Raw genomic sequence first — 23,867 nt, 5'->3', positions numbered from 1 at the left:
CAGAGGTCATGTATACCCATTATCTACGAAAGAGAACTCAGTTCTAGAGGAGTATATTCACGAGAATTTAGACAAGGGATTCATCAGGAGGTCCTCCTCCCCTGCCGGGGCTGGATTTTTTTTTGTTAAAAAGAAAGATGGTTCTTTGAGACCTTGTATTGATTATCGAGGCTTGAATAAGATAACCATTAAAAATGCCTACCCGATTCCCTTGATCACCGAACTCTTCGATCGTTTGAAGGGCTCTACAATTTTCACCAAGTTAGACCTCAGAGGGGCATATAACTTGGTGAGAATCCAGCAGGGACATGAGTGGATGACGGCATTCAATACTCGCTATGGTCACTATGAATATACGGTTATGCCTTTTGGGTTATGCAATGCACCAGCGGTATTCCAAGATCTGATAAATGAGGTTCTTAGGGAATTTCAGCAAGAGTGCGTCATTGTATACCTAGATGATATACTTATACATTCTAGTGAGATTGAGACTCATCACAAGCAAGTCAGGAGGGTTTTGCACAAGCTTCTTCAGCATGGTTTGTACTGCAAGTTGGAGAAATGTAGCTTTGACCAAACCCAGGTAACCTTTCTCGGCTATGTGATCTCTGGGGAAGGATTTAAGATGGATCCGGATAAACTCCAGTCCATTCTAGAGTGGCCTTTACCCATAGGTCTTAAAGCCGTACAGAGATTTATTGGTTTTTCCAATTATTATAGGCGCTTTATTAAGGGCTATTCTTCAATTATCGCACCTATCACTAATATGACCAAACAGGGGGCTGATACTAAGAATTGGACTACTGAAGCTCTTCTTGCGTTCAAAACTCTCAAGGAGCTTTTCGCTTCCGCTCCAATTTTAGTTCACCCCGACACTTCCCTGCCTTTTCTGCTTGAGGTAGACGCATCAGAGACTGGTTTAGGGGCTGTCCTATCTCAAAGGTTGGGTGTTGATAAACCATTACATCCATGTGGATTTTTCTCTAAGAAATTGTCCGGTACTGAGAGCAGATATGACATTGGTGACAGAGAATTACTAGCGGTTATCAAAGCTTTGAAAGAGTGGAGACATTTATTGGAAGGTACTTTACATCCTGTTACCATTCTAACAGACCACAAAAATTTGTCTTATATCGGAGAGGCCAAGCGTTTGTCCTCCAGGCAGGCTCGTTGGTCATTGTTTCTTACCCATTTCAATTACGTTCTGACTTACAGACCTGGCTCAAAGAATTCTAAAGCCGATGCGCTATCTCGCCAATTTGAGCCTTCTGCTTCAGTTGAACCACTTGTGTCCTCCATTGTACCCAAATGCAATATTATTGCTAATACCAGTCTTAAAATTCATTCTCCGCTACTTGACCAGATCTTGAAATCACAACATCTAGCTCCCGGAAACACTCCTGAGGGAAGAAACTTTGTTCCTCCTGAACTTCAACTGGAGCTCTTACAATGTTTTCACGAAAGTAAGATAGCTGGTCATCCTGGTATTCGCAAGACATACTCTCTGATATCCAAGGATTTCTGGTGGCCTTCGCTTCGAAAAGATATTGAGGAGTTCGTCGCAGCTTGTGAGACTTGTGCCAAGACTAAACTACCTCATGCTTCTCCATGTGGCCTGTTACACCCCTTGGACGTTCCTGAGAAACCTTGGTCCTGTTTGTCCATTGACTTTATCGTTGATTTACCTGCTTCCAAGAGACAAACTGTTATTCTCACGGTGGTGGATAGATTTACTAAGATGGCTCATTTCGTACCATTACCTAAACTTCCGACTTCTCCTGAATTGGCGGAGATTTTTGCGAGAGAGGTTTTTCGCCTACATGGGATTCCTTCGGAGATTGTTTCTGATAGAGGTTCTCAATTTGTCTCACGTTTCTGGAGATCCTTTTGTTCTCAAATGGGTATCAAATTGAACTTCTCCTCTGCCTATCACCCTCAGTCTAACGGAGCTGCTGAACGTACTAATCAAAAGATCGAACAGTATCTACGTTGCTTTGTTTCCGAACACCAGGACGATTGGGTCGGTCTGATTCCTTGGGCGGAGTTCGCACACAATAACCTTGTTTGTGATTCAACTCGCTCTAGCCCTTTCTTCATGAACTATGGCTTTCATCCTTCGATTTTTCCTTCGGTTTCCTCTTCTCAGGGGATACCGTCGGTTGATGATCATGTCGCCAACCTGAAGAGATTATGGGATCAGACTCGGCAAATTCTATTACATAGTTCTTCGTTGTTCAAGAAACACGCTGACAAGCATAGAAGAGCGGCTCCTGTTTTTGTTCCTGGGGATAGGGTATGGTTGAGTACTAAGAATATTCGCCTAAAAGTTCCATCTATGAAGTTTGCTCCTCGCTACATAGGTCCTTACAGGATTCTCACTCGTATCAACCCGGTGGCGTATCGCCTTGCTCTGCCACCTGCCTTACGCATTCCTAACTCTTTTCATGTCTCCTTGTTGAAACCTCTTATTTGCAACAAATTCTCCTCTAAGGTTTCCTCCCCTCGTCCTGTTCAGGTGGAGGGTCGGGAGGAGTACGAGGTCAGCTCCATCATTGATTCCAGAATTTCAAGGGGAAAATTGCAATATCTGGTCAACTGGAGGGGATATGGTCCTGAGGAGAGGAGTTGGGTACCTCAGGAGGACGTTCATGCGTCTCGCCTTCGCAGAGCATTTCACCTCCGCTTCCCATCTCGCCCCGGTTCCTTCCGCCCGGTGGGCGTATCTGAGAGGGGGGGTACTGTCAGGGTACCTGAGGTCTCTACCTCTAAGGGAGGTAGAGATTTGGTGGTTTGCCCGTCCAGGCGAGCTGTTTCCTTCGTTCCTCGCGGTTCATCCAGTCACTTAAACACCGGCCGCGAGGAATCCACGTCCTTTTCTAGCGGGACGCTCAATACGTGACGTCATGACGCTATCACGAGCGACCTGTCACTCAAGTGTCCGATATCCAATCGGCACTTGTCAGAGGCGTGATTACCATCCAGAGCCAGGGTATTTAAGCTTACTTCTCTCGTCAGCTCATTGCCCTGTCGTGGTTCTAGCTTGTCTAGTCACTCAGTGCTCTGGTATTCTAGTTTACTCTATTTGGTTTTGACTCGGCTTGTTGTACTACCCTGCTTCTCTGTTCTCCCTTGACCCGGCTTGTCTCTCGCTTATCTGTCTTCCCGTTCCCTCGACCTCGGCTTGTCTCTGACTATTCTCTATTACTCTCGGTACGTTAGTCCGGCCATTCTAAGGCCCGGTATACGTACCTTTCCACTCTTTGTACTCTGCGTGTTGGATCCCTGTCCCGATCCTGACAATTATCCACACAGACCTCATCGATATACCAACTACGTGTAGCAACTATGTACAAACTCATCATGGTAATAATTATCATAATAGTAGGAACTTGGTTCCACTGATTTTAGGTATCTCCATATGTGCATGAGATTTTATTTCCATGTGACAATTATTTTTTCATATAATAAACCAAATGTTCATTGATATCAATTGATAATATGAAGTTAATTGGATTCAAAGACTTACATTATCCATAAAATAAAATGGTTAGCCAAATCAGTTTAAAGATAAGTTTTTAAAATGTGTAATATGGTTGCATAAAAGTGGTAACTAATATAAAACTGACATTGTTTGACCATTTGTTTGAAAGATGTAGTTTCCCGACACTGCCCCATGTTTGTCAATAGAAACTGTAGGAACCTACCTTTGTGTGTATGCTCTCTGTCTTATAAATACAGTGTCTACAAAATATTTCATCATTTGAATCTGTCCACCAGATCTTCTTCCACTTATCATTTGTCTCGTTTCTGTGCTTTGCGCTCTTGGCAAATCTTCACTTCATATCCCGCGCTCTTAGCAATCGTATTCATATGGCAATTATTCTATTTAAGCCAGCTTTCTGTTGCTTTTTATATGAACGATTTGTACTGATACCTATACTTAAAGCAGCTTGTATCTTAGCTCGTATTTCAGGGGCAGATAATCTTCAGTTTGCAGACTTGTTAATGAACAGGTACTTGTTGTCTGATTCTGAGATCAGATTTGATCAGTGTCCATTGAATACACTTCATTAGGTGCAGGCTTATAATGATCAGTTTTAATAAATATAATCTATTTAGAATCTATAATGAGGGTTAGAGATTCCATGTTTTGCACAAGCTTTTAAGTTGCTGATTAATTATATTTTCACTGGGATTTTATTGAGGTTGAACAAACAGAGTTTGGGAGGTCTTCACATTAACAGACCAATAGATGAGGCAGACCCTGATACCTGGTAGAAAGTAATTTGTGCTCTGTTTAAAAATGTACTTTTTTCTGGCATTTACTATATAAGATTTTCCATACCAATTCATTTAGAAACCAATCTATGGATCTAGCTTTTTGGTAGTGCTTGCCTATTGAACATAGGCCTTCATGTTCCTTCGTTACTGCTGAAACAGTGGTTGTAGCCTATATAATGGACCAAAAATGGCAGCAGAGGTGTAACCGTTTCAGATGGTTCCAAAAACGTTGTCTATCTCTTGTGCTTAGAACCTTTTCTACCCATTGTGCATCTGACTGCATCAACCTGATTGGTTCATTAATGTTAATTAATTACCTTGGTAATGTGTTTTAGAAGTTCTTGCAGAAAGCCATCTGATGGCAGAAAGCATGTTAAATGTGTCTTGAATTTTAGTGACAAAGTGGGTTCCAGAGGTTGAACCAAATTCACAAATCTTAATAATTTCATGAGCAATTTTATAATGTAAAACAATGGGCTATGCTTTGTGCCAAATAATTAGTGTAAATCTTGCATTGTGCCAGTAAAGATACTGCGATTGTTGGGGAGCTATAATTTTTTCTTGTGTTCATCCTGCCATTGCCATGGTAAGCTATATCTGCTATATTGGTTTACGGAGGTGGATCCTCTTTACTTTTTCAAGCAGTAGATACTGTCATATCTAGTCTTGTAGGACTTACTGTATATTTCTGTCACATTTTTTTGTCACCACATATGCAATGTCCTACACAACACCCGAGAGCTGTGGCTGGCACAGGCTGGGGCGTCAGCTGCCTTACTCTACTTTTGTTTTCTACCTGCGATGAAATAAAACGAACCTGACGCCATCATTAAAGCTGGCAATCTGGCCCATGCATTGTGGGAGCTGTGTAATCTCTTATACCTATCACCTCGATGTCACAGACACACTTTCACGCTCGCACAGAGCGCATTTGCTATTTCCTGCTTAGGTGTTCCAACACATCCAGGCCTGGATTACGCTGAAGTTTTCTCAAACAAAGCCAGGGTTGGCTCAGCCTTTCTGCTTTTTTTTTTCAATAACTCTCACCCCTAAGGGCCTTAATTTAAATGTGCGCCTACTGAAGTCATTATGTGACTAGATTTCACGTTTTGATTGTGCTGATACGAAGCAGACACTCTGCAATCCAAAAGTTCTTCCTTCAAACTAATGAGCAATAACTGTTAATTAGGGAAACCATTGGGCTATTGATGGATAGAGAAGATAGACAGAAATTATCTGTTGAGTTCAGTTATCTTCACAAGATGCCCAAGGCATTGAGATGTCTGCTGCTGAATGTGCATGGGTATGTGCCAAGATCTGGTTCTAAGGAAGGTGCCAACAACCCTGTTCTTAAGAATATGACTTCATTTTTTTCTTTTTTTTCCCAAAGCGCCAGCTGAGTTCAGAGATTAATGTTACATTTACATTTTAAGATTCTCAAATCTAAGGGTCCATTATTATGAAAACTAGAGACAGACGCTTGGGTCATCTTGTAATTACTTTGTTGCATTTTGCTTTTAATAGATTGCTCATTTGTTAAAGTAACATTAAGCAAAGCTTGAAAACCCACCTTTATATCCTCACGTAACAAACATTTAAAGTTGTGATTCAGGAGGAATTCTGGGGAAATGTTCTAAAAATGAAGCATCGCATTGCCCCAAAATTGCTCTTTATTCATAACTCTCATATTGATATTACAGGGAGTGCAGAATTATTAGGCAAGTTGTATTTTTGAGGATTAATTTTATTATTGAACAACAACCATGTTCTCAATGAACCCAAAAAACTCATTAATATCAAAGCTGAATATTTTTGGAAGTAGTTTTTAGTTTGTTTTTAGTTATAGCTATTTTAGGGGGATATCTGTGTGTGCAGGTGACTATTACTGTGCATAATTATTAGGCAACTTAACAAAAAACAAATATATACCCATTTCAATTATTTATTTTTACCAGTGAAACCAATATAACATCTCAACATTCACAAATATACATTTCTGACATTCAAAAACATAATAAAAACAAATCAGTGACCAATATAGCCACCTTTCTTTGCAAGGACACTCAAAAGCCTGCCATCCATGGGTTCTGTCAGTGTTTTGATCTGTTCACCATCAACATTGCGTGCAGCAGCAACCACAGCCTCCCAGACACTGTTCAGAGAGGTGTACTGTTTTCCCTCCTTGTAAATCTCACATTTGATGATGGACCACAGGTTCTCAATGGGGTTCAGATCAGGTGAACAAGGAGGCCATGTCATTAGATTTTCTTCTTTTATACCCTTTCTTGCCAGCCACGCTGTGGAGTACTTGGATGCGTGTGATGGAGCATTGTCCTGCATGAAAATCATGTTTTCTTGAAGGATGCAGACTTCTTCCTGTACCACTGCTTGAAGAAGGTGTCTTCCAGAAACTGCCAGTAGGACTGGGAGTTGAGCTTGACTCCATCCTCAACCCGAAAAGGCCCCACAAGCTCATCTTTGATGATACCAGCCCAAACCAGTACTCCACCTCCACCTTGCTGGCATCTGAGTCGGACTGGAGCTCTCTGCCCTTTACCAATCCATCCATCTGGCCCATCAAGACTCACTCTCATTTCATCAGTCCATAAAACCTTAGAAAAATCAGTCTTGAGATATTTCTTGGCCCAGTCTTGACGTTTCAGCTTGTGTGTCTTGTTCAGTGGTGGTCGTCTTTCAGCCTTTCTTACCTTGGCCATGTCTCTGAGTATTGCACACCTTGTGCTTTTGGGCACTCCAGTGATGTTGCAGCTCTGAAATATGGCCAAACTGGTGGCAAGTGGCATCTTGGCAGCTGCACGCTTGACTTTTCTCAGTTATTTTGCGCCTTGGTTTCTCCACACGCTTCTTGCGACCCTGTTGACTATTTTGAATGAAACGCTTGATTGTTCGATGATCACGCTTCAGAAGCTTTGCAATTTTAAGAGTGCTGCATCCCTCTGCAAGATATCTCACTATTTTTTACTTTTCTGAGCCTGTCAAGTCCTTCTTTTGACCCATTTTGCCAAAGGAAAGGAAGTTGCCTAATAATTATGCACACCTGATATAGGGTGTTGATGTCATTAGACCACACCCCTTCTCATTACAGAGATTCACATCACCTAATATGCTTAATTGGTAGTAGGCTTTCGAGCCTATACAGCTTGGAGTAAGACAACATGCATAAAGAGGATGATGTGGTCAAAATACTAATTTGCCTAATAATTCTGCACTCCCTGTATTTGCCTGATGTAATTTGAGTAATTTAGAGTTTTAGTTACACGTAGACCCTTCACCAAAGAAAGCTACTGCATTTATTAATGGATATGAAAACACTATGTGTAAATACCATGTGTTGAATTAAGTAGACTTTTATTTTTTTATTTTTCATTTTGTTTTGTTAATTATTTAAGGGCAGTTGCATGAGGTTTGGGGAGGTATGGAGCTTGCTTTATAGAATACCTACTATTTATCTCTCGCAGCGAGCCATATATAGAATGCATTGGGAACTAATAACCACCTGTTTGTCACTGCATCCCGCAATTATAATCTGTTAAAATGGTATTCAATAAAGATGGGTGATAACTTGATTCCTCTACTGGTACATGTAACATTAGGATGTAACCCCTCTAGTATAAGCAATTTTTACTTGTTGGGTTGACCAACCTTGTGGTGTTTAGTGGTATGCTCAAGCATCCTCATCAACTATGATGATTAGTGGCCTATACTGCTTTCCTTACCTGTTATGTGACAGGGAACATTCTGCTTCCCTTATGTGCTATATGATGGGGAACATGCTGCTTCCCTTACCTGTTATATGATGGGGAACATGCTGCTTCCCTTACCTGTTATATGACGGGGAACATTCTGCTTTCCTTACATGGTATATGATGGGGAACATGCTGCTTCCCTTATCTGTTATATGACAGGGAACATTCTGCTTTCCTTACATGGTATATGATGGGGAACATGCTGCTTCCCTTACGTGTTGTATGACGGAAAGCATGCTGCTTCCCTTACCTGTTATATGACGGAGAACATGCTGCTTCCCTTACCAGTTATGTGACGGGGAACATGCTGATTCCCTTACCAGTTATCTGATGGGAAACATGCTGCTTCCTTTACTTGTTATATGACGGTGAACATGCTGCTTCCCTTACCTGTTATGTGACGGAGAACATGCTGATTCCCTTACCTGTTATATGATGGAGAACATGCTGATTCCCTTACCTGTTATATGATGGAGAACATGCTGATTCCCTTACCAGTTATCTGATGGGAAACATGCTGCTTCCTTTACTTGTTATATGACGGAGAACATGCTGATTTCCTTACCTGTTATGTGACGGAGAACATGCTGCTTCCCTTATCTGTTATATGACGGGGAACATTCTGCTTTCCTTACATGGTATATGATGGGGAACATGCTGCTTCCCTTACGTGTTGTATGACGGAAAGCATGCTGCTTCCCTTACCTGTTATATGACGGAGAACATGCTGATTCCCTTACCTGTTATGTGACGGGGAACATGCTGATTCCCTTACCAGTTATCTGATGGGAAACATGCTGCTTCCTTTACTTGTTATATGACGGAGAACATGCTGATTTCCTTACCTGTTATGTGACGGGGAATATTCTGCTTCTCTTACCAGTTATCTGATGGGAAAGATGCTGCTTCCTTTACTTGTTATATGACGGGGGAAAATGCTGCTTCCCTTACCTGTTACATGACGGGAAACATGCTGCTTCCCTTAACGGTTATATTATTATTATTATTATTGCCATTTATATAGCGCCAACAGATTCCGTAGCGCTTTACAATATTTCATATGACGGGGAACATGCTGTTTTCCTTACGTGTTATATGACGGGGAACATGCTCCTTCACTTACCTGTTATATGACGGGAAACATGCTTCCCTTAACGGTTATATGATGGGGAATATGCTGCTTTCCTTACCTGTTATACAGAGACGAACTTCTTTTCCTACATGTTATGCCATCTCTGCACCTGTTTATATGATAGAGAAACATGCAGCTTCCTGGGACACGATGGAGAAACACGCTGCTTATTTAGCATATTCTATGATAAAGAAACAAACTTGCATTTTGTGTCATTGTTTTATGATAGCAAATCATCCTCCCCCTTCTTGTTGTTATATGATGTATAAATAATTTCCATGTCTTATGATGTGGAAACATGCTACGTCTCCTAATTTTTCTGCGACATAGAAATATACCCATTATTGTACCTGCTATATGATGGGAAAATATGCTAATTCTCATACCTCTTATACGACGAGGAAGCATACCTTTTCTATTGTAGAGAGTTAAATTTGATGTTTCTTGTTATTGTTTACGATCTGGAAACATGCTGTGTCTACATTGTGCATTTCTCACTGTTTGCTGCGTAGTCTGGCAAATGGGTATAAAAGATAAATACCCTAATGAGCACATTAAACATCTGTTTACATTTCTTCTTCATAACCTTGGAATATGTGTGATAAGACCAATCATACTCTATTTGGGAAAGAAGAAATAATTGATTCAGAAACCAAGTCTGTGGGCAGAGATGTCTCCCAACTACAAGCTGTAGACTGCTATTTCATTGATAATAGAATTGGCCTCCTAGCATAATCTAATTTAATCCACATTTCCTCTACTGAAGTTCCAGGTGTCTGGTCTAGAACCTAGTTGGGCTGGTCCATGGCTCTGTGTCACAGAAAGAGTTAGTCAATCATTGTTCTACATCAGTGAACAAGGCTGCCAGTCAATAGGTCCTACTTTCTAGACCCAGATCTCGCCATATGTGGCTTTACTGTATATGACCTGATATTGTCATCTAGGGTTCTCTAATATTGTCATCTAGGGTTCAAGGTATTGTAAATAGAGTATTAGAGAATCATATTTACTTTTCCACAGTTTGGTTGTCAATAAATGAAACCAGTAAACTTTCATGAATTGCTGTAATGTCTTCTCCATTTATTTTGCAAGTGCATTATTGACCAATGTATCTTTCTGTACTTGCACTGAATTCTAACCTGTATATTTGTTTGTGTTTTTTTTTTTAATGCAGAAGTCATGCAGGTTGTTGTACTTCTAAATTTATGTGTTCTATAATTTTACAATAGCTCTGTCTTATTATACATATGATGTATGGGCACATGGCATGAAGTCTCTGTTTCTGTTTCTTTATTGCAGGACATCCGTGCTGCGATCATACCCAAGATTGGTCCTCCCAGTGCAAAGCCTTGTGTGCCTTGCTGCCTTTGGGCTAGCTCTTCCTTTAGCCATCAGTCTCTTCCCACAAATGTCTGAGGTAGGTTATATCCTTCTTCATATCTCTACTGGACTGCAAAAGAGACAGCTAAGTGTATGTAAATGATCCTGTAAGAAAATATAGGTGTTTGCTAATATATATGTGTATTTATGTATAGGTGTATATACTCTGTGGTCACTTTATTTTAAGCACACCTATTTGCAAATATCTAATCAGCTAAAAATGTTGCAGCAACTCAGTACTTAAAGACATGCAGACAAGAGGTTCAGTTGTTGGTCAAACCAACCATCAGAATTCGGGAACAAACAATGGTAGTTTGAATGTCTCGGAAACTGCTGATATCCTTGGATGTTAACTCACAGCAATGTCTAAACTTTACAGAGAATGGTATGGATATACAAAAATGATCCAGTATGTGGCAGTACTGTTAGTGAAAAGCTGACCGAAAGGTCACAGTAATAGAAATATCCACACAATGTATATTTGCATGTCTGAAGGCATAGTACGTTAAACCTTCGAGTGGATAGGCTACAGCACCATTTTGAAACCTACGCTACAATGGGCTCGGTCTCATTAAAACTAGACGGTAAAAGAGTGGAAGCGTGTTGCCTACTCTGACAAATCTAATTTTCTCCTGTAGATAGTAGGATTTAGTGCCGTACACAATATGAATCCTTGAACATATGTCACTGCCTCAGACTGGCGGTAATGAAATGGTGTGTAGCATATTTTCTCTCAGAACACGTAATGTCTTTTCTTTCTCTGAAAAAGCAGTGTTTACATTGAAGTGCAAGGACAGGCTATAGACCCCAAAACAACTACATTAAGCTGTGGTGGTTCTGGTGACTATAGTGTCCCTTTAAAAAAAAAAAAATTACATTGAAAAACCTGGCTCCTAACCTTTTTTTGCTGGCTCCTAGATTCCAAGCATATTTCTCAAGCCCTGGCTTAACCTTTGCCCTGGTGGAGATTGTAAACAGGCAAAATAAATGAATTATAGGTAGACATATTAGAAATAACGAATATTAGGTGCCACTGGATATGAGAAGTTTAGCAACAGCATAGGTTATACATAAAAAACAGAGCAAGCTATCTGTAAATATAAATTTAACCCCTTAAGGACCAAACTTCTGGAATAAAAGGGAATCATGACATGTCACACATGTCATGTGTCCTTAAGGGGTTAAACTATGGAAATCAAAAAGTGAAATAACCTGTGCTATATCCGCATCCACCTCAGCCAACACCTTCAGAGGGAGGGATACGACCCCCCATAGTGCTGTAGACCATCCGACTAATTGGAAACCCCACCAGGCCCAAGCCGCTACACACTTCTTGAAGATGTTCCCTGAGGGCTTCCGATTTCAAGTCCCCAGTGCAGTGACCTTCAATCCTTCTGCTGTAGGCCTCAATGTCCTCTGCCCCTTGGGAGTCATGCTGGAGGGAAATACTCGCCGTCCAGTTAAGTATAGATTGAAATGTAAACTAGGGCTTTTATGCGGTGGCTGCTGCTTCTGTCTGCACCACTGTCTTCACAATGCCCAGGGGTGATAAGCGGTGCCTTGCGATGCTGTTTCGTGGTCGCGATCCGTGAGGCCTTGGCTTGACCTTTGAGGATACAAGGGGCATATGCTTGTGCAAGTTCGCCCAAAACTACGTACACAGGAGGTCGAACGTTTGGAGGAATCAGTCCACAAAGAAAGGAGGCTTGTAAGTAGGTACAGGCGTAGCAGCCATCTTGGGAGGTATTTCCCAGCCACCGGAGTCGATTATGACTTCAATTCCTTCGTTGAGGAGGCCACCAGGGGGGACCACACCATCCCACACCAGTACAGTACGCAGTGATCACTGAAAGTGTTTGGGAGAACACCGGCCTCCTGGATTCTATCAGAAGTGTCACAATGAAGAGCCATGTCACAAAGCACGCATCTTTTCAGCCTGATAATGTGAACATGAACGTGAGTTCCATGTAGCACACTGGCCTCAGCAGTTACCAGATCCATATGATTCAGGACATATGCTGGGTGGGATATAGTCAATGGCTTCAAATTACACACTAGGGAGATGATGCAACTTCCCAAAAGTGCTTAGCAGGTGAGGTATCAGCAGGTCCCCTACTTATGGCAGTTCTTATTTTTATCCCAGTTCCATGATTGTGATCACAGAGTTGTAGAGTGGTCTTGCCGACATAAGTCAAGCCACGTTTTTATTAAATAAACATATTTCATAGTGCATCGTATTCTGTGGCATATTTTATGCATTTTTCCATGATATGAATGTTGAAATGTGACAGAAGGAGCCATATGGCTGCAAGTAACACTGCCAATAGCAAAAGTAGCTCTACGTACTATGCAAGTTTTGGGATTACTAGCCATGTCTTGACCGATGGATAGCTGTAATGCTCATTGTGAAGCTTGTTTTAGCAGTCGCTAACAAAATTCTTTATGAATAAATCAGTCCTTCAATTCTAATATTTGTTTTTGTGCTAACCCCATATTGTTGAGTTGTTAAAGACAATCATAAAAACATAGTATGGACTAATTGAATGACATGCTCTCAACTGTATTCTTCTGTGTACAGCACGGCATTGTGATCAGTACTATTATGAAATATGGTGGATGGATGTGTGTTGTATTTGATACTGCCTTCAAAATCAAGTAAACAAATTTCAAAGAATGGACATCACGTTTAATCAGTAAAAGAATACGCCTCGAAGTACAAATTATAATCATTCACATAATGTAAACGTAGACAACGTTTTGCCAGTCCTAACCTAGTGATGTTTTTTTTTAGATTACGTTACGGTACAAGATATCATACTCTGGGAATCTAGGCAATTTAAAGGAGCACTATAGGGTCAGGAACACAAACATCTATTCCTGACCCTATAGTGTTAAAACCACTATCTAGGATTGGCTGCATCCCACCGATGAGGGCTCTGCTCTTTTTGGCTGTAACCACAATTCGGCCTGCTTACTGTGAATGTTTTATGATGAATTATGAAGATTACGGTTGGCGGAATTATACACAGGGCATTGGTTTCTGACATAAAGTACGTCTTTACCAGTATTCTGCTCTGGAGCGATCAAATACCTTTCCATTGCGTAGCCCTTTTTATCGTACACAGCCTGTACACAGTACACAGAATTGTTTGTCTGAAAAAATAGATAAAACAAGGGCAACTTTGCACAGTTTATGTGAACTTAGTTTATTCTAATTTTAATATATTTTAAATGACTGGTGCAGGTAAATTTCACTTGTTTCTTGGTCAGGGGTATCTGTTATTACTCTAGTACTGTAAATAGTAGCTGAAATGTCCTAACGTATTTTTACACAAGTATCCCAATTAAATTGTGCTATATTGCCTGGCCCTGGCATGTAGGATTATAACAATGCAGCATTTCGTAGATACCACCATATTAAATAGAACAAATAAAAGATTTCTAATGATAGTATTAGTAGGCAGCTAAAACAATCCAAACCAGAGTCTCTTCCTTCTGGTAAAAAGTATAGTTCGGTATGGAAATAAGGGAGCAGCGCCTTGCAGTCTCGAATCCAGGAGATGGTCAGTGGATATGTGGAGAGAAAAGAACCAAGAGAAAACAATATAGTGTAGTATCTTCTGACAGTTGGTGAAAGGAGTATAAAAACACACTTACAATTTTCAAGAGCTATAGATTAGCTCCAGATGGTAGTGCCTGTGTGGTACAATCCCCGCCTATGGATGTAGATGCTCCCTCATTTCCATACCGAACCACCATATTAAATACTTGTTCAGATATACCCGAAAATACATCTTTCTTCCAGGAGCTGATTTCCCTCTGACTACGGCCTCAATTTAATATGTTTGGATAAGCTTTGCAAATGAAATATTAGAATATAAATATATATATATCAAATATATTGAAGTATTAAAATATATACTTTTTTTTTATTTAAATATTAAAGCATTTTAAAGGTTTATCCAAATATATGAAGTCATTTGAAAAGCTTATCCATAAACATTAAATCAAGGCCCATTTTGGGGGTTACTTTATCACTTGCGTATGTTGTCAAAATGTTTGCCCAAGATAATTTAATAGTGAACTTAATAGGAACTCATTTCAGAAGTTTTCCTTTTTTTGGCAGAGGTCCACATATATCTAAAAGTTAGAATATTGTCAGTTTGAGAGTTTTATCTTTTGGAAGGAGATGAAAATCATATGAAATAGATAGTACATTAATCTGCCAGTGATTGTGTATAAAACCCCTTGTGACATTAGTGTGAAATCACTCAAAGTTTATAATACATGTATAAAAAAATAAGCAGAAATAACAGCTACTTTAACTTTTCTGAATAAAATATATATATATGAAAAACCACAGAACTTCTTTAGTTTAATGGGACTAACTTGCATGACCTCCTAATCCTCCGGATGTCAGCAAGACATAACTCGCTGATCTCTGCCTCCGCTGAATATTACTGCAAAGAGTTCCGGGGGCTGTGAGTTACGGGGAGTGATGCCACCTTTGTTGGCCGCTTGTGCCCATTTTTACATGACATTAATGCAGATTGTTCTCTTATCTGACTAAGATGTCTTTTCCTTTCATCATTGATGACAACCACCCAAAAACATCATGTGTATTCACATTCTCTCGTAGCGCAAGCCAAGAATTTAGTGGCCACGAGCCCTGAGCTCCCTCCAATAATATTGTAATGCCAAATGCCCAGATGCAATTAATGGTTTATTTTTTTTGATATGTGCCTTATAAATGTATTATTCCCTCATTACATTCAGTCTGTGTTGGCTCTATTACTGCAGTCTGAGGTCATACGGCCATCACTGATTTTATGATTAGTGAAATGATTAATAACAACATTTAAGAATTAATGAGATTGCTGCACTAACTAGAAATTAATAGAGTTCCAAGAACAAAACAAGTGTTGTTACCTTATGCCCAATGTATTTCTTGATTATATTACTCTCTGCCTTATGTATCTTCTGATTATATCACTCCCTGCCTTATGTATCTCCTGCTTCTTTTACCCCTTGCCTTATGTATCTCTTGGTTCTATTACCAGCTGCCTTAATGTATATCCTGGTTCTATTACAATTCAGCTTGTATCTGTCCTGATTATATTACTCTCTGCCTTTTTAAAATTCCTATTATAGTACCCTCTGCCAAATGCACATGGAAGAGCGAGCAATAGAGGCAGAGGGGCAGTTGCTCCTTCTAGGTTACAAGTCTTGGAGGGCTGGCAATGAGGTTGTGGGCTGCAGCCTCAAACCATTCTTTAATTGGGAGGTGTGTTAAATGTCTGTTTACACAGTTCTGCAGGACAGCAGCAGGTGGGAATTGTGCAGGGCCTTTGCTTGTCCAGCACTGTGTCTGTTCATTGGCTGGTGGCCTATTTCCTCAGTAGTTTCCAAGCTGGGACTGGCCCACTTGGATATTTTCCTGTGGACTGCAGTATCAGAGTATGACCAGTCTGCCAAACTTCAATGAATATGGGTGATGTCCCTGTATATGTTGCCAGTAAAGTCTCCCAGTAGCAGTCTTGTCTGTGACCTTAGAGTGAGATGACTTATGTGTGATCAGACCAGATGGGCATGCCTTCACTCCCCATGTGCATCAGTGAGCCTTGGGCACCCATGACCTTGATGCCGGTTCACAGGTTTTCCTTACTTGCACTACTTCCACGTTGGTACTACCTGGAACACCCAACAAGACTTGTCATTTTCAAGATGCTCTGGCCCAGTTGTCTTGCCATCACTATTTGGCCCTTGTCAAAGTCACTGTGCAGCACTGATGTTCAACTTCTCTACGCTGTGCATGGCGACGCTGAACACTCCCCATAGAGATGCAGTGATTCAATGCATCACTATTAGGAGGTGCTGATTGGCGCACATACTTTTACTATTGGAAAGCATTGGATTGTCCAAGATCATCAATTTTGATGATCTCAGCCAAGGAGGCAGACCAGGAGCCCGGCACTGGAATAAAGGTACGTTTTTAAAGACTTTTACTTTTCTAACAGGGGAGCAAGGGACCTAAACTTTGTTTTTACAGCTATAGTGTCAGGAATAAATGTTTGTATTCATGACAGTATAATGGTTATTTAAATGTATTCCATCCCTTCACACTTCTTCCATATCTGTCCATAATGTAAGTTTCCTCTTTCCCACTATTTGTCTCGCTGTCCATAATATGTGCCTCCACATTTAACTTATCTTTCCATCTCATTCCATAATGTAAATTTCTTCTTTTCCACTTCTCCTTCCATCTCTGTCCATAATGTAAGTGTACTCTTTCCCACTTATCTTTCCCTCTCTGTCCGTAATACATCCGTAATGTCCATAATGTATGCATCCACCTCTTATGTCCACTCTGTTCTTATAGCATGTCTATGCTTTTTCATCTTTTCTCTCCCTAATATATGCCTCCACCTTTGCCGCCTCTCTTTTTCCTCTGTCTTTAATGTATGCCTCTACGTTGCCACTACAGACCAAAACAATAGCAGAGAAACCAATGGTGTTTTTTCCCTTTCCCAATATGTTTAAACCCTTATCGTGTTGGCAGACCAAATCCAAAACCACAAAAGGTTAATGAGCCATGTGCAATGGGATTATTTCAGGGAGATGACAGTGAACCAGCAATTACTAATTAGATGCAGTTTAACAGGAGGAAAAAGTGAAATCTCCTCTTCACCAACTGTCAATAATTAGCAGATCTCGTGAGGTTGAAATGTGTCCACAGTCAAAAGGCTGATACTTTAATGAAATGCCACTCGTTACATTGCGATACTGAGGTCCCAGACATGGCGTTGTACAGTCCTTACTTTTTGCCATGTGATGGACTCAACGAACAGATATCCATGGCCTATGTCCTGAAAATTACTGGTGAAGAGAATGAAGCTGCTGATTTTTTATGAGAATATTTTTTTTGCAGATGTGTTTTTGGTCCCATAGAATTAAGTGTACATTTACCACCATAACAAGTGTGCATTGAATTGCATATAAGCTCCCCTCCATCCATGGCACCTGACAGTATAGCTCTAGGTGTGTGGGTAGAACTCATTCTAGGTATCACAAATAGCAACTAATAGCTTGGCCAGTGTTTGCTTGTCTGTCTGGGTCTGGAAGTCCAACACGATCTTAGCCCTGTCATTCTCAACTACCCTTTGTGGGATCTCCAATCTGGACTTAGCTGGGTCCAGCCCATATTCTGTGCGGATGTTCTATTCACAATCTCAACATCTTGGTCGTGCCTCACAGTGTATGCTATCCCTGGCTACATACCAAGGCACACGGTTAAAAAGCCTTACCAATGACCGTCACATGTCCAAAATGGCAAATCTTTTTATGATATATATATATATATATATATATCATTATGGAGGTATACATCCATAAAAAGATTTGTCACTTTAGACATGTGACTGTCATTAGTTCTTTAACAATGTTTCTTGGAACACATTGTATTATATTCAAGCTTTTACCACTATACATTTTCAAATAAGCCACTCTTTATCTGCACTTAAAGAATGTCAACTTAGACATCTGTTTCTGCAAGTCTCTAGCTACCCACCTTCTTTCTGCAATTGATGTGATCATCTAAACAGACCTAAGCAAGTGCAACCTTATTTGGTACTAAATGTCTGTTAAACACCGTTTTTGTTGCATTCAGGGATGACCGACCTGTTAATATTGTAACTCTAACTCTACAGCCTCTCCACTTGGTCAAAAAATATGGAGGCTAAATGTTTACTAGACTAGCTTGAAACACGTGTCAATCATAAGTTCTCTTACCTGGGGTTATTGCTTCTATGCATACAAATCTACATTTATCTTTTATTTTATACCAGGCTTTGTACAATATTGACCTAAACACACCTTTGCCGTTTTTATTGTAGTTTTGTATATGCAGCATATCTCAATTAAAATATAATGGTATTTTACTAACTTTTTAAATAATTATTTCTAAACAAATGATGCACCAGAGAACAGGGCAATTATCCAGCTACAGATTTTTAAAGCCCCGGGCAACTTATTCCCTTTAACAAACTCACAGTTGTCAAGTACCGGAAAAATGCTTCTGTCTTATCAAGTGCCTTTTAAGTGCTGCTTTCAAGACCCCTCAAGGGTTAAGATGGCACTGTATAGCCTCTGATGTCAGCCTTTTCCCTTTGAATTCTAAAGCAATCAAGAGGTGATCAGTATTTAAAAGGCAAAGTGACAGGAATGTGTATATAGCGGTGTCACCCTCACACCTGCACAAGAGGCCACTCCGATAGTTTACATACCTCAGCCTGCAGAGTAGCCACCGACCTGTAAACATGTAACTAGATCCACCTCCGCACCTGAATGACACTATGAAGGAAGTCATTTCCGGCTTCTACAGAAAACGTAACCAGAAATCACAAACACTTTCATCATACTTCTCCATGATAACCCTTGAGGGGGGGGGGGGGATAAAATGTGCAAAATGCTTTTAGGTCTCAAGAGACCCTGAGCCCAATGGACTGGTGTTGAAATCTAATCATTTCGTACCCTAGTGTTTGAAGGCAGTACTGAGGTAAACATAGTTGTATCAGGATATATTTGTTGAAAGTGGGGTGTAGATTGTATCTACATAGGTATAGGTGTGTCAAGATATATTTATTGAGGAACAAGTGTGCCGTGGTGTATTCACTCGTGTAAAGGTATGTGGGATGTCTGTACTTGAGCATAGTTGTGTCATGATATAAGTGTGTATCTACTTGAGTATGGGTGTGTTAGAATGCACGCACTTAAGCATAGATGTGTCAGAATATATTTATTAAAGGACAGGTGTGCCAGAATGTTTACACTTGAGCATAGGTGTGTCAGAATATATATTGATGTGCCAGTAGTTATAGGTGTGTCAAGGTGTATTTACCTAAACATAAGTGAGAGTAAATATATTTTGAAAATGACAGGTGTGCCATGATAAACCTACCTGAGCACAGGTGTGTCAATGTAGCCATTAGAGTAAAAGAGTGTCAGGATGTATATTTTTGTCTGGATGTACGTACCTGAGCATAGGTATGTCAGGATAAATCCACATAAGTACTGATGCCTCAGGTTACCTATACCCAAACATAGTTCTTGCTTGGTATATCTGCATTAGAACAGGAATTTAGTAGCTGAGCATGTCAGGATATCTATAAGTCTCTACATAGCATTCGACTGCTCACTGATGAAACACAGACCTCTAGTGTATCAATCAATTGTCCTCTCTTCAGGCAGAGAATATTGTAAATCCAAAATCATACCATTTGGAGATAAGCAAAGATCCAGTCACCTGTTAAAAGTTAATCTGCGGTTCTCATGCCTGGAAGGGCTGATGACTGGTGTTCTTGCCCCAGAAATACAGCACTACTACGTTTATGGTGTATTACATGCATTTTATGGCTAATTATAATTCACTATATTGCACAGAGGTGTTTGAGGTTTTATATGGTTATATATATATTTGAAGATAAACTAAGAAGCTCATGACATTTAAGTATTTTGAATATTTTCTGTTTATATAGATTTGCTTTGGGTGTTTTTTTTTTTAACTTTTATTGGAAGTACTCTACTTTTTCTATATTTGTGTATGTTCCCAATAACAAGTTAAAAGCTAGTTGAGCATGATGAGAGTTGAAGAATATAGCAGCTGCAGGTGTCTATACCTGATCCCTCCGTAGAATTTGTCCTTGATTTTGTAATCTAAGTGCTTCCATCTGTTCTGCAGTCTGATGGCGGATGCAAACAAAAATAATTCACCATTCTATCATGTTAGCAAAGTAATATATTAATGTAGATGTCCTTTATGCAATGCTTCCTCTTCTCAAGCTGTCATGTTTTATTCTTGACATGTATGGAGAGAATCCAAAGCTACACACGAACATCAGTTATTGCCGGTGTGAAGTACTGATGCCAAGCTATAGTGCATTAAATTGCCTGATCATTTGGTTAGCTATTCAGATTCCTCTTTAAGGATATCTTTATTGATGTCAATATACATAGTGATGAGTACAGCTACTCCTTACTTACTGAGTGGGTTCTGCTCTTACGACCCAGTCGTAAAACGAATTGGTCAGTAAGTAAGTATGCGCTACAGCGCATGCGCACCAGTGCAGATATATGTTCGGGAAATTCCCCGAACATAGATAAGATGGATTTCCTGCTCTGCTGCGCTTGTCTATGTTCGGGGAAATTTACCCAAACGTAGACATACGCATGAGAGCAGGGAATCCCGCTAATCTATATTTGTGGAAAATTCCCCCGAACATAGACCAGCTCTCTAACGTGGAGAATCCCTTGAATCCCCACGCTAGAGAGCTGATCGTAAGTGAGAACCGTCGTAAAACAGGTAGGTCGTTAAGTGAGGACCACCTCTACTACACGACTGCACGGCACATAGGACAGTGAAAAAGTAAGCAGGTTGTTGGACACAGAGACTTAAGGAAACCTTCTTTCCAAAGGTTTAGAAGTGAAGTGCAGAGTGCTACAGAAACTGACAACGCATTTCATGCTAAACAGTAAATAGTGAGTAAAGATTTGCATAAAGGACAGCATAATATTTCATAAGGATTTATATGCCAGTTTTATAATGTGCAATCAATAGTCTTCAAAGGGATTCCCATTTACAATGAAATAAGGATTAAACTATGGATAATAGTGTTCTGTGCTTAAATAGTAGGGATGTGCATGGGCAAAAAAATCGGTTCAGTGGGCAATTCGGGACTTCAGGACTTCGGCACTTCGGTTCGGCACTTCTGAAATTCGGGACTTTGGCAATTCCCTAACCCTAACCCTACCCTATTAGGAGTAGGGTTAGAGTAAGATTCTGGTCATAATTCCCTTAATTCCCCCCCCCCCCCCCCCCCCCTCTCCTGTTTTGCCACTTTTCAGAAATCCAAAGCACTTTGGAATTTCTGAAATTTGGCAACTCGGTTCGGTTCAGCACTTCCCAAATTCAGCACTTCGGCGGTTTTAAAGAAACTGCAATGTTTACATTGCATCATTAAGACTGCTTTTAGTGACACTTCTGGGATCTTACCAGACTTGAGGTCGCCAAAGAGCCACTAGAGGTGCTTCCAGGATCTCACCAGACTTTGGGTCGTCTAACTGACGTAGGACGTCCTCACGTTCTGCATGAGGACATCCAGCATCAGTAAAATTCCCATAGGAAAGCATTGATTCAGTGCTTTTCTATGGGGAGGGCCTAGTGCGCTTGCCAGTCATGCGCATTAGGTGCGCAAGGGAGGGGTGGAGGCATGCTTTTGACCTATCATCATCATCACTGCAGGGATTTTGAATTTTAGTCACTTTCCATAAGAGTTACATTTTGCCTGATACATATTATCATTGGCCATGTTGTCCCATGTTGTACAATCAGAGTTTCAGGCAGTGATGTGATGTGGAAGAACATTGATTTAAATGTCTGTTGCTGTACACATAGTGAATGTACATTAATTGCCCATGACAAGAAGATTGTAAATTACCCACCCTTTTCATGGACATTGCAAGATCATCTCCTGAACGGTGAAACCTAGATCTGCCTCCTTCCTTGCCAACATAAGCCTTACTGTTAGAGCATTTCACACTCAGACAGGTGACCAATACCACAAAGTGACCAAAACTGCAATACAGCCAGCACTCTCCCTTCAAGAAGCTCAGAAAAAGTGGTGCTCTTTATGTTAGCTACCTTTTCATAACTGGTAACTTTGTATGATGGTAGAGTATTGCAGTCCTTGACCTATTGACTCCTACAAAGTAATTATTTTTTATATTTCCAGCTTGCTGGCACCAACTCCAATAACCAGATTCCCGCTGATATATTTTAAAGGCTGCTTCCTCTAGTTGACTCCTAATGGTCACGTGCTTGTGCAATGGGTCCAAATCCTTAGGTCTGACACCAAACCTGGGTCAAAATCTGGAAAAGAAAAATGCAAAGAAATTAGTCAATATTGATTGCAGATCATGTGGTTTATCCATAGTAGAAATTTTAGAAAACCGACAAGGGAATTTTAGGTAATATCAAAAAAATCCCCAATTTCACTAATTTTCCTGATCGGCTGTTGTGGACCTTTTCCAATGCCTTAGCCATTTCTTGGTATAGTGAATAAAGTTTTGCAAGTTTAACGCAATCATTTCAAAGTTGAGGTCAATGAAAACACTTTAGTAGATACATGATTTTGTTCAAGAGGTTAGAGGTCTTAATAGTATGTCAAAAGAATGTCAAGTATTTCAAAGTGTAATTTTTCCGAACAGACAGGAAGGCAGTTTAAAACACAACATTTTTAATGTCTGTCCTAAAATTAAAGTGTGCAATCCCCGAGGCTTGTTGATGGGACAAAGTTTTCTGATTTTTCTAATTAACAGGTAATTAGCCAATTAACTTTGTTCTCTCTATCCCTAAGAAAAACATTCAGATCAGGCTGTCAGCAACTTCAGAGGTTTTCCTAAAAATACATAGTGTTAAACCGTCTCTTAATAGGCTGGAGTTATAGCTATTACAGGTCTCAGCACTAAGTTCTTCCAATTCCCTAGAGGTGAACGGCGTGTCAATCTAATTCTACTTAATGAATTAATGAAACACTCCAAACATCATAACCACTACAGCAGGGCTTGACAATTTTTTTGGAATCTAGGAGCCAGCTAAAAAAAGTTAGGAGCCAGGTTTTTTTTTTTTAAAACTAGTTTAATTTACGATAAATACCGTATTTATCGGCGTATAACACGCACCTCATTTTTAGAAAGAAAGTCCAGGAAATTTCCCCCCCTCCCATAGTATTCCCCCCCCTCATCCCATAGTATTCCCCCCTCATCCCATAGTATTCTCCCCCCCCTTTCCATAGTATTCTCCCCCCTCCCATAGTATTCCCCCTCCCATAGTATTCCCCCCATAGTATTCTCCCCCCTCCCCTCCCATAGTATTCTCCCCCCCCTTCCATCCCATAGTAATCTCCCCCTCCCCTCCTATAGTATTCTCCCCCCCTCCCCTCCCATAGTATTCTCCCCCCATCCCCTCCCATAGTATTCTCCCCCCTCCCCTCCCATAGTATTCTCCCCCCTCCCCTCCCATAGTAATCTCCCCCTTTCCCCTCCCATAGTATTCTCCCCCTCCCCTCCCATAGTATTCTCCCCCTCCCCTCCCATAGTATTCTCCCCCCTCCCCTCCCATAGTATCCCCCCCTCCTCTCCCATAGTGTATTTCCCCCCCTCCCCTCCCATAGTATTCTCCCCCCCTCCCCTCCCATAGTGTATTTCCCCCCCCCTCCCCTCCCATAGTGTATTTTCCCCCCCTCCCCTCCCAT

At 40.5% G+C, this 23,867-nt stretch overlaps 1 protein-coding gene across 1 annotated transcript in view; it reads left to right on the top strand.

Moving 5' to 3' along the window:
• Positions 1-23,867, top strand: part of SFXN5 (sideroflexin 5) — a 236,662-nt gene that overhangs the window by 181,110 nt on the left and 31,685 nt on the right. Inside the window, exon 13 of the mRNA XM_063457586.1 lies at positions 10,480-10,597. Coding sequence (XP_063313656.1) covers positions 10,480-10,597 — 118 coding nt within the window. The remainder of the gene's footprint in view (positions 1-10,479; positions 10,598-23,867) is intronic.

The sequence above is a fragment of the Pelobates fuscus genome, chromosome 6 (genome assembly GCF_036172605.1).
Source record: "Pelobates fuscus isolate aPelFus1 chromosome 6, aPelFus1.pri, whole genome shotgun sequence".
Classification (NCBI taxonomy): domain Eukaryota; kingdom Metazoa; phylum Chordata; class Amphibia; order Anura; family Pelobatidae; genus Pelobates; species Pelobates fuscus.
The sequence above is the reverse complement of the archived record's forward strand: the minus strand, read 5'-3'. Positions and strand labels throughout refer to the sequence as shown.